The 13,488-nt window shown below is 36.2% G+C and overlaps 1 protein-coding gene across 1 annotated transcript; it reads left to right on the plus strand.

The window, feature by feature from the left end:
- Nucleotides 1-355: 355 nt before the first annotated feature.
- Nucleotides 356-13,471, plus strand: LOC132549998 (estradiol 17-beta-dehydrogenase 11-like). The gene is made up of 6 exons (XM_060213992.1): nt 356-577; nt 5,571-5,810; nt 7,279-7,385; nt 8,142-8,279; nt 8,494-8,610; nt 9,423-13,471. The coding sequence occupies exons 1-6, from the start codon at nt 356-358 to the stop codon at nt 9,508-9,510; spliced, it is 912 nt and encodes a 303-aa protein (XP_060069975.1). The 3' UTR covers nt 9,511-13,471.
- The last annotated feature ends 17 nt before the right edge of the window (nt 13,472-13,488 follow it).

Consider the following 13,488-nt stretch of genomic DNA (forward strand, 5'->3'; position numbering starts at 1 on the left):
ACAAGCTTTACAGCACACGTGTTTGTTTCATTGCTCAATATTTTACCATACACGCAAAAGAGTTCCATTCAGTGGTGGGGAGCATTCATTTATCATATTTATCAACAAGTTTTTGCGTCGTGTACAAAATATAATATGTATTTCTATTTTTCGAATAAGACAGATACGTTTTGTTTTTTTAACATAAGGTGTATATCTATTTATGTAAAAATGTTATAGAAATTGCAAATGCAATCATGTTCATATTCAGAAACTCTATTGTGATAATGTGAGAAGTTTGTTGGAGTTCGGACTTAATCGTGTAGGTCTATTTTTGGAAATTCGTACACACGAGCGTTTTCTGCAGTGGTAAGAAATGGCATCCAAAGAAAAGTTGTTAATGCTCTTAAAATTTCCATTTTACATGATATACTTCTATCTAGAAGCTTTGTTGAGGACGATTTTTCTTCGACCATCACCCAAAGATGTGAGAGGAGAAGTTGTGTTAGTGACGGGGGCGGGGCATGGAATTGGACGGGAAATCGCCCTGGAGTTTGGCCGGATGGGCTGTAGAGTTGTTTTGTGGGATGTCAATAAGGTGATTTTCTACTGAAATACCTTGATATTTGTTTTTCATTACACAGGGAAATAACGGTGCGATGATTGACCCCAAAACACACACACAAAAATACCTCTAAACACCTAAAACCACTTAACAAACATCCACAAGCACCTTGCCCAAGAACACTAAATAAGAACGAGTCATATATTAGAACTAACAAATATGGCACTTTATTTATGTTTAATGAACTTTCGATTGTATATCTGTTTAAAGATGAATTGGCCCCCAGTAATATTGTTGTTTTACTAGGATGTGTTTTTGTTACTTAGGATTGTTACTAGGATGTGTTTTTGTTACTAGGGCATGTTTTTGTTACTTAGGATTGTTACTAGGACGTGTTTTTGTTACTAGCATTGTTACTAGGATATGTTTTTGTTACTAGGACATGTTTTTGTTACTAGGACGTGTTTTTGTTACTAGGACATGTTTTTGTTACTAGCATTGTTACTATGACATGTTTTTGTTACAAGGACGTGTTTTTGTTACTAGGACGTGTTTTTGTTACTAGGACATGTTTTTGTTACTAGGACGTGTTTTTGTTACTAGCATTGTTACTAGGATATGTTTTTGTTACTAGGACATGTTTTTGTTACTAGGACGTGTTTTTGTTACTAGCATTGTTACTAGGACATGTTTTTGTTACAAGGACGTGTTTTTGTTACTAGGACGTGTTTTTGTACCTCTCTTGCCTTATCTGCCTTAACAGTAGTTTCTGTAATTTTTCTGACACAACATTATATTTACTACTGAAATAAGTTCTTGATGATTTCCTGATTTTTTTTTTACCAAAAATCAATTTCAAGATTATTCAATTCTTTGATTAAAATTTAATTTTGTAATTTCATTAAGCAATAGTATATCGTAGTTGTGCTTTGTACCATTAACTCGCTGTGATAACTATTATGTTGATTCCCTGTATATTACATTATGTATGTAGTGTTGAATTTTATATCAATATTCCTTCTGTGACTTTTGTTCTCTGTATAATATTATTTATGTGTTTGCTGTAATAATAGATTTTCTAAGCTAACAATACATGTTTCATTGTATAGGACAGAAATAAGACTTCTTGTATCCTGAAATGGCTTGACAATTTACCCTAAAACACCTAAAAATATAGCTACATAGTAATTTGACAAGTGTAGCTCGAAACAACTTGGCAGGTGTAAAAACATAGTAATTTGGCAGGTGTAGCTACATAGTAATTTGACAAGTGTAGCGAAGCAGGTGTAGCTACACAGTAGTTTGACAAGTATAACTACATAATAATTTGACAGGTGTAGCTATATAGTGATTTGGCAGGTGTAGCTAGGCAAGTGTAGCTATATAGTAATTTGACAAGTGTAGCTATATAGTGATTTGGCAGGTGTAGCTATATAGTGATTTGGCAGGTGTAGCTAGGCAAGTGTAGCTATATAGTGATTTGGCAGGTGTAGCTAGGCAAGTGTAGCTACATAATAATTTGACAGGTGTAGCTAGGCAAGTGTAGCTATATAGTGATTTGGCAGGTGTAGCTAGTTAAGTGTAGCTAAATAGTAATTTGACAAGTGTAGCTATATAGTGATTTGGCAGGTGTAGCTAGGCAAGTGTAGCTATATAGTGATTTGGCAGGTGTAGCTATATAGTGATTTGGCAGGTGTAGCTAGGCAAGTGTAGCTAGGCAAGTGTAGCTATACAGTGATTTGGTAGGTGTAGCTAGGCAAATGTAGCTATATAGTAATTTGACAAGTGTAGCTATATAGTGATTTGGCAGGTGTAGCTAGGCAAGTGTAGCTATATAGTGATTTGGCAGGTGTAGCTAGGCAAGTGTAGCTACATAATAATTTGACAAGTGTAGCTATATAGTGATTTGGCAGGTGTAGCTAGGCAAGTGTAGCTATATAGTAATTTGACAAGTGTAGCTATATAGTGATTTGGCAGGTGTAGCTATATAGTGATTTGGCAGGTGTAGCTAGGCAAGTGTAGCTATATAGTGATTTGGCAGGTGTAGCTAGGCAAGTGTAGCTACATAATAATTTGACAGGTGTAGCTAGGCAAGTGTAGCTATATAGTGATTTGGCAGGTGTAGCTAGTTAAGTGTAGCTAAATAGTAATTTGACAAGTGTAGCTATATAGTGATTTGGCAGGTGTAGCTAGGCAAGTGTAGCTATATAGTGATTTGGCAGGTGTAGCTATATAGTGATTTGGCAGGTGTAGCTAGGCAAGTGTAGCTAGGCAAGTGTAGCTATACAGTGATTTGGTAGGTGTAGCTAGGCAAATGTAGCTATATAGTAATTTGACAAGTGTAGCTATATAGTGATTTGGCAGGTGTAGCTAGGCAAGTGTAGCTATATAGTGATTTGGCAGGTGTAGCTAGGCAAGTGTAGCTACATAATAATTTGACAAGTGTAGCTACATAGTGATTTGGCAGGTGTAGCTACACAGTAATTTGGCAGGTGTAGCTACACAGTAATTTGACAAGTGTAGCTACACAGTAATTTGGCAGGTGTAGCTACACAGTAATTTGACAGGTGTAGCTAGGCAGGTGTAGCTATATAGTAATTTGACAAGTGTAGCTAGGCAGGTGTAACTACACAGTAATTTGACAGGTGTAACTACATAGTAATTTGACAGGTATAGCTACATAGTTATTTTGGCAGGTGTAGCTACACAGTAATTTGACAGGTATAGCTACATAGTAATTTGGCAGGTGTAGCTACATAATTATTCGGCAGGTGTTGCTACATAGTAATTTGGCAGGTGTAGCCAGGCAGATGTAGCAACATAGTAATTTGGCAGGTGTAGCTACACAGTAAATTGGCAGGCGTAGCTACATAATTATTTCGCAGGTGTAACTACACAGTAATTTGGCAGGTGTAGCCAGGCAGGTGTAGCAACATAGTAATTTGGCAGGTGTAGCTACACAGTAATTTGGCAGGCGTAGCTACATAATTATTTCGCAGGAGTAACTACACAGTAATTTGGCAAAGTAATTTGGTAGGTGTAGCTACACAGTAGTTTGACAGGTGTAGCTAGGCAGGTGTAGCTATACATTAATTTGACAAGTATAGCTACACAGTAGTTTGACAGGTGTAGCTACACAGTAATTTGGCAGGTGTAGCTACATAGCAATTTGGCAGGTGTAGCTACATAGTAGTTTGACAGGTGTAGCTAGGCAGGTGTAGGTATACAGTAATTTGACAAGTATAGCTACACAGTAGTTTGACAGGTGTAGCTACACAGTAATTTGGCAGGTGTAGCTACACAGCAGTTTGGCAGGTGTAGCTACATAGCAATTTGGCAAGTGTAGCTACATAGCGATTTGGCAGGTGTAGCTACACAGTAATTTGGCAGGTGTAGCTACACAGCAATTTGGCAGGTGTAGCTACACAGTAATTTGGCAGGTGTAGCTACACAGCAATTTGGCAGGTGTAGCTACACAGTAATTTGGCAGGTGTAGCTACACAGCAATTTGGCAGGTGTAGCTACACAGTAATTTGGCAGGTGTAGCTACATAGTTAATTTGGCAGGTGTAGCTACATAGTAATTTGGCAGGTGTAGCTACACAGTAGTTTGGCAGGTGTAGCTACACAGTAATTTGGCAGGTGTAGCTACATAGCAATTTGGCAGGTGTAGCTACACAGTAGTTTGACAGGTGTAGCTACACAGTAATTTGGCAGGTGTAGCTACACAGTAGTTTGGCAGGTGTAGCTACATAGCAATTTGGCAAGTGTAGCTACACAGCAATTTGGCAGGTGTAGCTACACAGCAATTTGGCAGGTGTAGCTACACAGCAATTTGGCAGGTGTAGCTACACAGCAATTTGGCAGGTGTAGCTACACAGTAATTTGGCAGGTGTAGCTACACAGTAATTTGGCAGGTGTAGCTACACAGTAATTTGGCAGGTGTAGCTACATAGTTAATTTGGCAGGTGTAGCTACACAGTAATTTGGCAGGTGTAGCTACACAGTAGTTTGGCAGGTGTAGCTACACAGCAATTTGGCAGGTGTAGCTACACAGCAATTCGGCAGGTGTAGCTACACAGTAATTTGGCAGGTGTAGCTACACAGTAATTTGGCAGGTGTAGCTACACAGTAATTTGGCAGGTGTAGCTACATAGCAATTTGGCAGGTGTAGCTACATAGTTAATTTGGCAGGTGTAGCTACATAGTGATTTGGCAGGTGTAGCTACACAGTAATTTGGCAGGTGTAGCTACACAGTAATTTGGCAGGTGTAGCTACATAGTTAATTTGGCAGGTGTAGCTACATAGTAATTTGGCAGGTGTAGCTACACAGTAGTTTGGCAGGTGTAGCTACACAGTAATTTGGCAGGTGTAGCTACATAGCAATTTGGCAGGTGTAGCTACATAGTTAATTTGCCAGGTGTAGCTACATAGTGATTTGGCAGGTGTAGCTACACAGTAATTTGGCAGGTGTAGCTACACAGTAATTTGGCAGGTGTAGCTACACAGTAATTTGGCAGGTGTAGCTACATAGTTAATTTGGCAGGTGTAGCTACATAGTAATTTGGCAGGTGTAGCTACACAGTAGTTTGGCAGGTGTAGCTACACAGTAATTTGGCAGGTGTAGCTACATAGCAATTTGGCAGGTGTAGCCAGGCAAGTGTAGCTGCGTAATATCATTTACCTCACACTGACATTTTCAACATAAATCACATTTTCCCTTGTGTTGGTGAAATGTAAGGCTCTTTTTCAAAATAAAGTAAAATAGAAATAATCTTTTTTAGATCCAGCAGAGAGAGAAAGGATATATAAAAATATGGATTGGAATTTCTAAACAAATTATTCAGAAAATGTGAAAGATATATTTTTTTTCACAACTTATTTTTGGTTGGAAGATAAACATCAAAACAAAATCACATGCCTTTTGAAATTTAATGTTTGTTGATTCTATGTGATCTTTCTTTGTCCTAAAGAGTTTGCATTCTTATATGTTTGCTAAACCAGCAATCAACGTTTGTATTGACAGAGTGGAAATGACTCTGTGGCTGCCGAGATAAAAGCTGCAGGAGGTGAAGCCCATCCATTTGTCTGTGACCTCTGTAAAACTGAAGACATTAAGACAGTATCGGCTCAGGTGAAAAAGAACATTGGAGATGTTGACATCCTTGTAAACAATGCTGGAATTTTGTATGGAGGAGAAATGCTGAAAATGAGAGAGGAGCACATCCGGCGGACATTTGAAGTCAACACTCTGTCACATTTCTGGGTAACTAACTCTTGTACCATGGTATACTTTTTTATATGATAAATATATCTCCAATGTTTTGAACACAAAAGTTTTAGTATTTCTTAGTCTATCAAATGATATCAGCATCACATGTTGTGTAAGGAACATCAATCTCATGAGATTTTACAGAGTTATTGCCCTTCAGTTGTTATAACATTCTAACATGTAGTGTTGCTTAATTTTTTGCTCACCTGGCTGGAACATTACACTAAAACATTTAAATGACTTCTTCTTGTGAACTGAACGGCCAAGAGGCATGATATTTGGCTGGTATTTATTTATCATATAAGTGCTTCAGGCCCATTGGACCTCTTGTTATTTTTATCCTTTTGTGAATCTGGGTTGTACATACAGTGACAAGTTATGTGTTTACCAGTAATATTTTTGATACCTTGTATTTTACAGTGTTATCATCATTTCATAATCCGGGCATTACATTTGTGAAAACATTAGATGACCATTCCATCACTCTCCATTTCTAAAGTGTTATTAACTTGATAGGATTTCTCGATGTCATTAAAGTTTAACATAGGTGTTCTATTTTGACAAAAATATAAACAGAAAATTGAAGTCATTCTTAATATTAACAGAATATTCATAGATATGCTCGACATTAATGTTTAGATATTGCAAGAATTTAAAAGAAGGTTTCATGCAGTGACGAGGGATGTCCTGCCATTCAGTTGTTCATTGTTTCTAACAATTTCAATCAGCCATACATAATATAGGCAATATTATATTTTTTGATAGTGGATATGATAAGGTCCTGATGCCTTTCGGGGCACTCTTCCTACACATTGAGTTATACCATTGATCAACGAAGGAATTATGAACCAGCAGTATCTCAATGAGACTTTTTCTGAATATTGAGTTAATTTTGAGTTAGTCATTTTGTGTTACTCAATATTTGTCTTTTTCTTTTTTAGGTCATCTGACCCGAAGGGTCATGTTGACCTATAGCTATTGTGCTTCATTTGTTATCGTCCACTGTCAGCCATGCACTGTGCTGTCCTCAGCTGCATGCTATGTGTAAACTTTTGACATTTTCAACTTCTTTCCAAGTTCCACTAGTGGGGTTGAGCTCGCATGAAATGATCCTGAGATGGTCCTGACCAAGTGTTGTTATTTTTAAGGTCGCTCTGAAATCCAAGATGGCCACCATGGCTACCATCTTGAAAAACATATTTTAAACTTCTGCTCCAGTTCTACTGATGTCATTGAGCTAAAATTGGTGGAAATATTAAGGAAAGGTAGCCAACAAGGTGTCGTTATTTTTTTTATTTCATTCAGAGTAGGAAAAGTAACCCTTCTTCCTGCTTAAAGTTTTTGTAGTCAGATGACTGTTAAGGCCTGTGGGCCTCTTGTTTATATTTCCCATGTATAAGGTATTTATTACATGTAAATGTTTTATGATCACTTTGTTTTATTGTTTCCCACTTTTGTTTAGACCACCAAAGAGTTTTTGCCAGCCATGATTAAGAAAAAGAAAGGCCACATTGTTACAATTTCTTCAATGTCCGCAAAGTCTGGTACTGCCCTACTGGTGGATTACAGGTAATAGATGTAAAAAAAAAACTCATTATCTTGTCGTATTTAATCAGAGAAATAAATCCATGAATACGACACATTTGTAGTGTTATTTCTTTATCTTAGGCTGTTTATTTTAAATGTTGATCTTTTTGAGACATAGTAAATAAAAATGTAAATGATATTACAACAGACTAGATAATGCTTACAGCAATTCTACTAGGAATCCATCCTAAGAAAACTGCCAATATTACTGAATCTACCTGACCGGATGTTGGATCGTGTTTTCTTTGTAAATAAGGTTTAGATATTTATTTTCTGTTAACTGCAAAATTCATAAAACATAATGCACAAAAAATTAAATTCTTGCATGATTGTACAAAAGACAAACAAGGGAATGGCAATTTTCTATACAAATACATGATAAGACACATTAGAGCTGTCCTTGTAGGATTTGTCATTGATTACATTAGTGTCTGAAGTTTGAAACTTAGGAGGCAACTCAAGAAAATCAACATTGATTGAAAAAATGTCGAAATATAGATGAAGAGCAAAGATGTTCTTTCCCCATAATTCAGTACAGGTTTTGCTGATATTCTTATGTCTGATAAAAAATTTTCACAAAAACATGAGGTACATAAGTATATTCAGTTACACTATAAGAATGAATCAACACCAGCAAGTCAGTTCTGACACTAGCACCATACAAAACGCTTTCAACATTAAGTAGCTATAGTTGTTTCATACTCTGTGTCACTTATAGGACTGTAACTGCTATTTCAGCTCCTCTAAGTATGCTGCCTTCGGATTTGCAGAGGCTATGGAGGAAGAGATGGACAGACTTGGCCACAGCTATATCAAGTTTACCACTGTTTGTCCAATGTTTGTAAGCAGTGGATTAGTGAAAGCTACTACCGATGTGTAAGTAATATATGATGTTCTCATCGAAGGTCATGACTTTATATATTGTAAATCAAGTGTGGTGCTTGGAAAATGATTCCTGATAAGTCTAGCCAAATGAATCCAACTGAAGACATTAGTCTTGATGTTTGGAAAATGCAAATTTCTGAATATTTTGGTTTTTTTTCTCTTGTAAATAAAGGCCTTATTTTACAGACATTTTCTTCTGTTTCAGAGATGAGCCATTGTTGACCCCAAAACGAGTTGCCTTGGCAACTGTAAATGGGACATTGTTGAACAGAGCAGTGGTTATGATTCCAGAAACTTTGGCCTTCTCGCTTCGCATAGCAGCGTAAGTTTGCGTAATCAACCTTGTTGATGGTTGCTGAATGATAATAATGATTTTTTTAAAAAATGATTTATGACACATACAGGTAAACTTTAAAATGTGTTTTTTTACCAAAGTGTACAAATATCACTGATACAAACCTCATTTATATACATCACTCTTTATGGAAGTCCACATTTATGTGCTTTCACACAAGCAGTTGAAAAGGTTAGAAAAGGTTGAATATGCTAGAAAAACGCATGGTACAGACCTGGACTGAGGTTTGACTGTAGAATATTTGGAACATGCAGTTTGAGGGGTCCTGCAGTACCTGTCCGAAATTAGCTTCCTGAACATCGTTAGCTTTCAGATTTCAGCATAAAAAGTAGGGTCAGTGCACTCACATAATTCTGGGGGCATTGTGCTATAAAATCTGAGTAAAATGGATGGTATCCTAATTTTAGTTAATTGATTGATGCTTGACAGGAAATTCCGAAACTGTACATATTAAGCTTTGCATACATCTGGTCCAACATCTGGTAGAAGTGCGTTGGTGTATAGAAGAATAATTCCAGACAACCTTAATTTTTTCAACCGTGTTATGCGAATGAAGCCTATTTGAACAAAATTGAACTCTCTATTTCACAAATATGCAAATGTATATGTATGCTTCATGGAATGAAGGGTGCTGAGAAGTAAGGAATATGTGCCTCTAGAGTTTGTCATCATTATATAAAGATACATACTCATTGAAGATTAGTGAATCTATTGAATAATGATAATATATTTCTGTAATTGACAAAGTAGAATTAACAAATTTTGTAATTCTGTTGTAGATGGTTTCCACGGAAACTCAATTTGTGGCTGAAGAAAGCGGGAAATCTAGGAATTCAGCCTCAGTATAATTCATCAAAACATGACTAAAGGATACTTTGTGATAAAGTAGACGAATGTGTGACGTGTCAACACAGAGTACATTTTGGTTGTTCAATTTGTCTACATACATATCTTTCTAGAGTGATATAAATTATTTTTGATGAATAATAAGTCAATGTTGCCAACCTCTTGTCATCTAGTGTCTATTCATAGCACTTCATAATCAAGGATGATGCTGTGAATGAAAGGATCATCAAAGAGCATGGCCTTATAAACCAATTATATTGTATCGTTATCACATTTCTATATTTGAATATCATTTTAACTTAATCAGGTGCAAAAATTAATTTTGATTTTTTTAAAAATTACTTATGAAAATTAAAAAAAGTATCAAATAACTATAGAACTTGTGATTGAGCAGATTATGATAAAACCGGTATCAGGTTGACTTGATGAAACCCAGTGTAGCTGGTGATACTTAGATTCCATAACATTATTGAAATCGATGAGGAAGTAATATATTCCATGTGTCATGTGTAACATTTGTGTACATGTGTAACATTTGTGTACATGTGTAACATTTGTGTACATGTGTAACACATGTGTAAGATTTGTGTATATGTGTAAGATTTGTGTACATGTGTAACACATGTGTAAGATTTGTGTACATGTGTAAGATTTGTGTACATGTGTACCATTTGTGTACATGTGTCATGTGTAACATTTGTGTACATGTGTAAGATTTGTGTACATGTGTAACATTTGTGTACATGTGTAACACATGTGTAAGATTTGTGTATATGTGTAAGATTTGTGTACATGTGTAACACATGTGTAAGATTTGTGTACATGTGTAAGATTTGTGTACATGTGTAACATTTGTGTACATGTGTAACACATGTGTAAAATTTGTGTATATGTGTAAGATTTGTTTACATGTGTAACACATGTGTAAGATTTGTGTACATGTGTAACATTTGTGTACATGTGTAAGATTTGTGTACATGTGTAACACATGTGTAAGATTTGTAAGATTTGTGTACATGTGTAACACATGTGTAAGATTTGTGTACATGTGTAACACATGTGTAAGATTTGTGTACATCTGTAACATTTGTGTACATGTATACCATTTCACATACAGAATATTTTGCAGAATTGATTTGAGGAATTTGTTTCAGTACCTGTCATGTACTTACATAAAATGCTAGATTACGTTTATGTTACACATCCGTCTGTAGGCTGGAATTCAATTCATGGAAGAGCTCTTCGATATGAAATAGAGGTTGTGTAGTAGTTGCCTCCCTTAGTCCCCAATCTGGATCTTCACCTCATTGTCTTAACTAACCATTGATGAGGTTTGGTAGTGGAGTTTGGTTGGTTACATGGGTGTGGTCGATAAAATATTGATATAGATGTATTAAATCACGGACTTATATACGCTGTGTATATAAGTCCGTGATTAAATAAATGATTTAATGCATACACGTATGTCTTTGGTTGAATACAGAATGATTTACAAATGAAGTGTATATTTTGAAGTGTTATGGTAATGTTTTACTGTTAAGGAGCCTGATATTAAATGCTTGCCACAAATGCCGCAGATGCGAAGATTTTATCGATCAATTGTTTTAGTGTAAGTTCCAGTTACCACTGGGTTTTATGTATAACGTTTAAATTCTCCAGGCATGTACCGTTCCCTTGTCAAACGTTGTTGGGGGTGTAGAATATGCATGCGCATCTACATGTACGTATGGCTTGTATCATTTCCCTGTAGTTTCATTTAATTCAGTTCACAACCGGCGAGGGTAAAGGTAGCAATTTGGAAAAGATTTTGTCCAATCAATGTGTTTTTTGGTAACTATGACAACCAAAGGGAAGGCAAGGTTTTTGATATAGTTCCAATTTATTTGCCATCCAATAAACAAGTTTTAAGCTCAACGGACAATACCTCAATTTTGACCAATCAAGAGCCTCCATTACGTATCCGTGACAACAATTCTGGAGACAAATGGTAGTCATTGATAAGTGAAATCAACCAACTTAGAGTGATATTAATCTATAGCCTTGTGAGTTATTGGACATAGCACAGATACATATGAAATGTGACCCGGTTACCAAGGCAACTAAAATTATCGCCAAAAAATGCAAGCACACTTACAGAATGCCCATAACATTTCTATGGTTTCATTGAAATTGGTATCCAACTCACATTGGATGAATTACAATTTAAATTTCGACCAAACAGAAGCCACCATCATGTTTTCTTAGTCCATAGTAAAGGTTCTGGAAATACCTGACACTTCAAGTTACACCATTTGGTTGAGTTTTATTAAAATTAATCTAAGGACCTATGAGTCGAGCCATGACCCTTGCACAAATATACGTGTATGTAGTGAGTGACTTGGTTACCACGGCAACCTAAGTTTCAGCAGAAAGGAGGAGAGACGTGACTTCATCCATGAAATCTATAAATGACCCCTAATATTCCTGTGTAGTCTCATTGAAATTGTTTCACAAGTTTACGAGGAGCTGTCCGCAAAAAACGTTTTGCACAAAAACCCATGTTTGGTGAACTGGTAAACATGTCAACAAAAATTCTATTGAAAAAATCGTGCATACGCATCCACACACAATCCGTCGTATTTCAATGTAGTTCATTGAAGCCCGTTCACAAGGAGGAGTTGATAACTATACTGAAACGTATTTAGTGTAAAAAAAATCGAAATCAAAGAAGAAATATATTGAGGACGAAATCATAAAAATGATCGCGTTTCTTTTTGACAATATCTTTGTCGGGTTTTCTGGTAAGATCTTTAACAGACAATTGGTACACTGATGGAAACCACCTGCCCCTCTGTTGGCGGACTTTTTTGTTTTTATACGATGTTGAATTTATCGAAGAGCCTACCAAAGCAGGTCCTGACAACGACCTTGTTGCCGTTTAATTTCTCTTTCAAATATATTGATGACGTCATGTCTTTATACAACAAGAAATGTATTGACCACGTCTATCATATACAGCGACTAGAATTGGAAATCAAACTCTTCTACATCAGCCGGTTATCTCGATCCCTTCCAACAACGAAACCAACATTAACAACTTTCCACCAAATTGTATGAAAAGCATGATGATTTCAATTTCCCTATCGTGAATTTTCCATTCTGAATAGCAAGAAGCTTGCGCACGCAACAAATGGTGTTTACATGCCCCAGTGGATTCGATACCCAAGGACCTGTTCCCACAGTTTTCGTTCAAGGAGTCGTCAGTTAAATGACAAACTCGTAACACAGGGTTTCAAAAGATTCAGGTTGATACAAAATATGGGGAAGTGTTACGGTCGTCATAGTGATCTCATTGAGAAATATTCCATTTCTTTCTGCGATATGACGCTGTCTGACAGTGGTGTAGCAACAATGTATACTTAAGCATACACTCGAAAGGGAGATTATTGTTAATAAAAATCACTGTTTTTTAATTTTTTTTAATGAAATGTGTTGGTGTAAATGGAAAAGATGAAATCCGACAGCTTCAGGGGGACATACAACCCTTAAAACCTTCGCAATGCCACTGTTTGATGCTCGTTATCTTTATTGTGTGTTCCGTTCTTGTATACCTCATTCGCATTTCAGAACGTGACATTACTTACTTGGATCCACCCAGGTTTTACATGGCGGGTGTCGTCGATGAAACACAAGACTCTTACTCTTCTGGAACACCCTTCTTATTCTCCTTGTACTTTTTCAGGGGTGTCCGTGAAAATCTTTCTTTTGTTTCCATTTTGCCCGAACTCGACTGAATTTGAGTTTGGATTATGATTATGTTGGCATTTTCTTGTTTTTTTGTTTGTTTTGTTTTGTATTTTTTTGTTTTTTGTTTCTTGTATTTTCATGTCTACTAGGTGGGCTATTAATATACTGAAATTTCTTCTATTGTTCAATCACGAACGTTGAAAGCTAACAGAAGTAATTTGCAATATATTAAAACAGTTTAAGCAAAAATGAATTATTATTTGCCTTGGTGTT

Source organism: Ylistrum balloti, unplaced genomic scaffold (assembly GCF_031769215.1).
Source record: "Ylistrum balloti isolate Yb309-2 unplaced genomic scaffold, AGI_CSIRO_Ybal_v1 Utg370100, whole genome shotgun sequence".
NCBI lineage: Eukaryota > Metazoa > Mollusca > Bivalvia > Pectinida > Pectinidae > Ylistrum > Ylistrum balloti.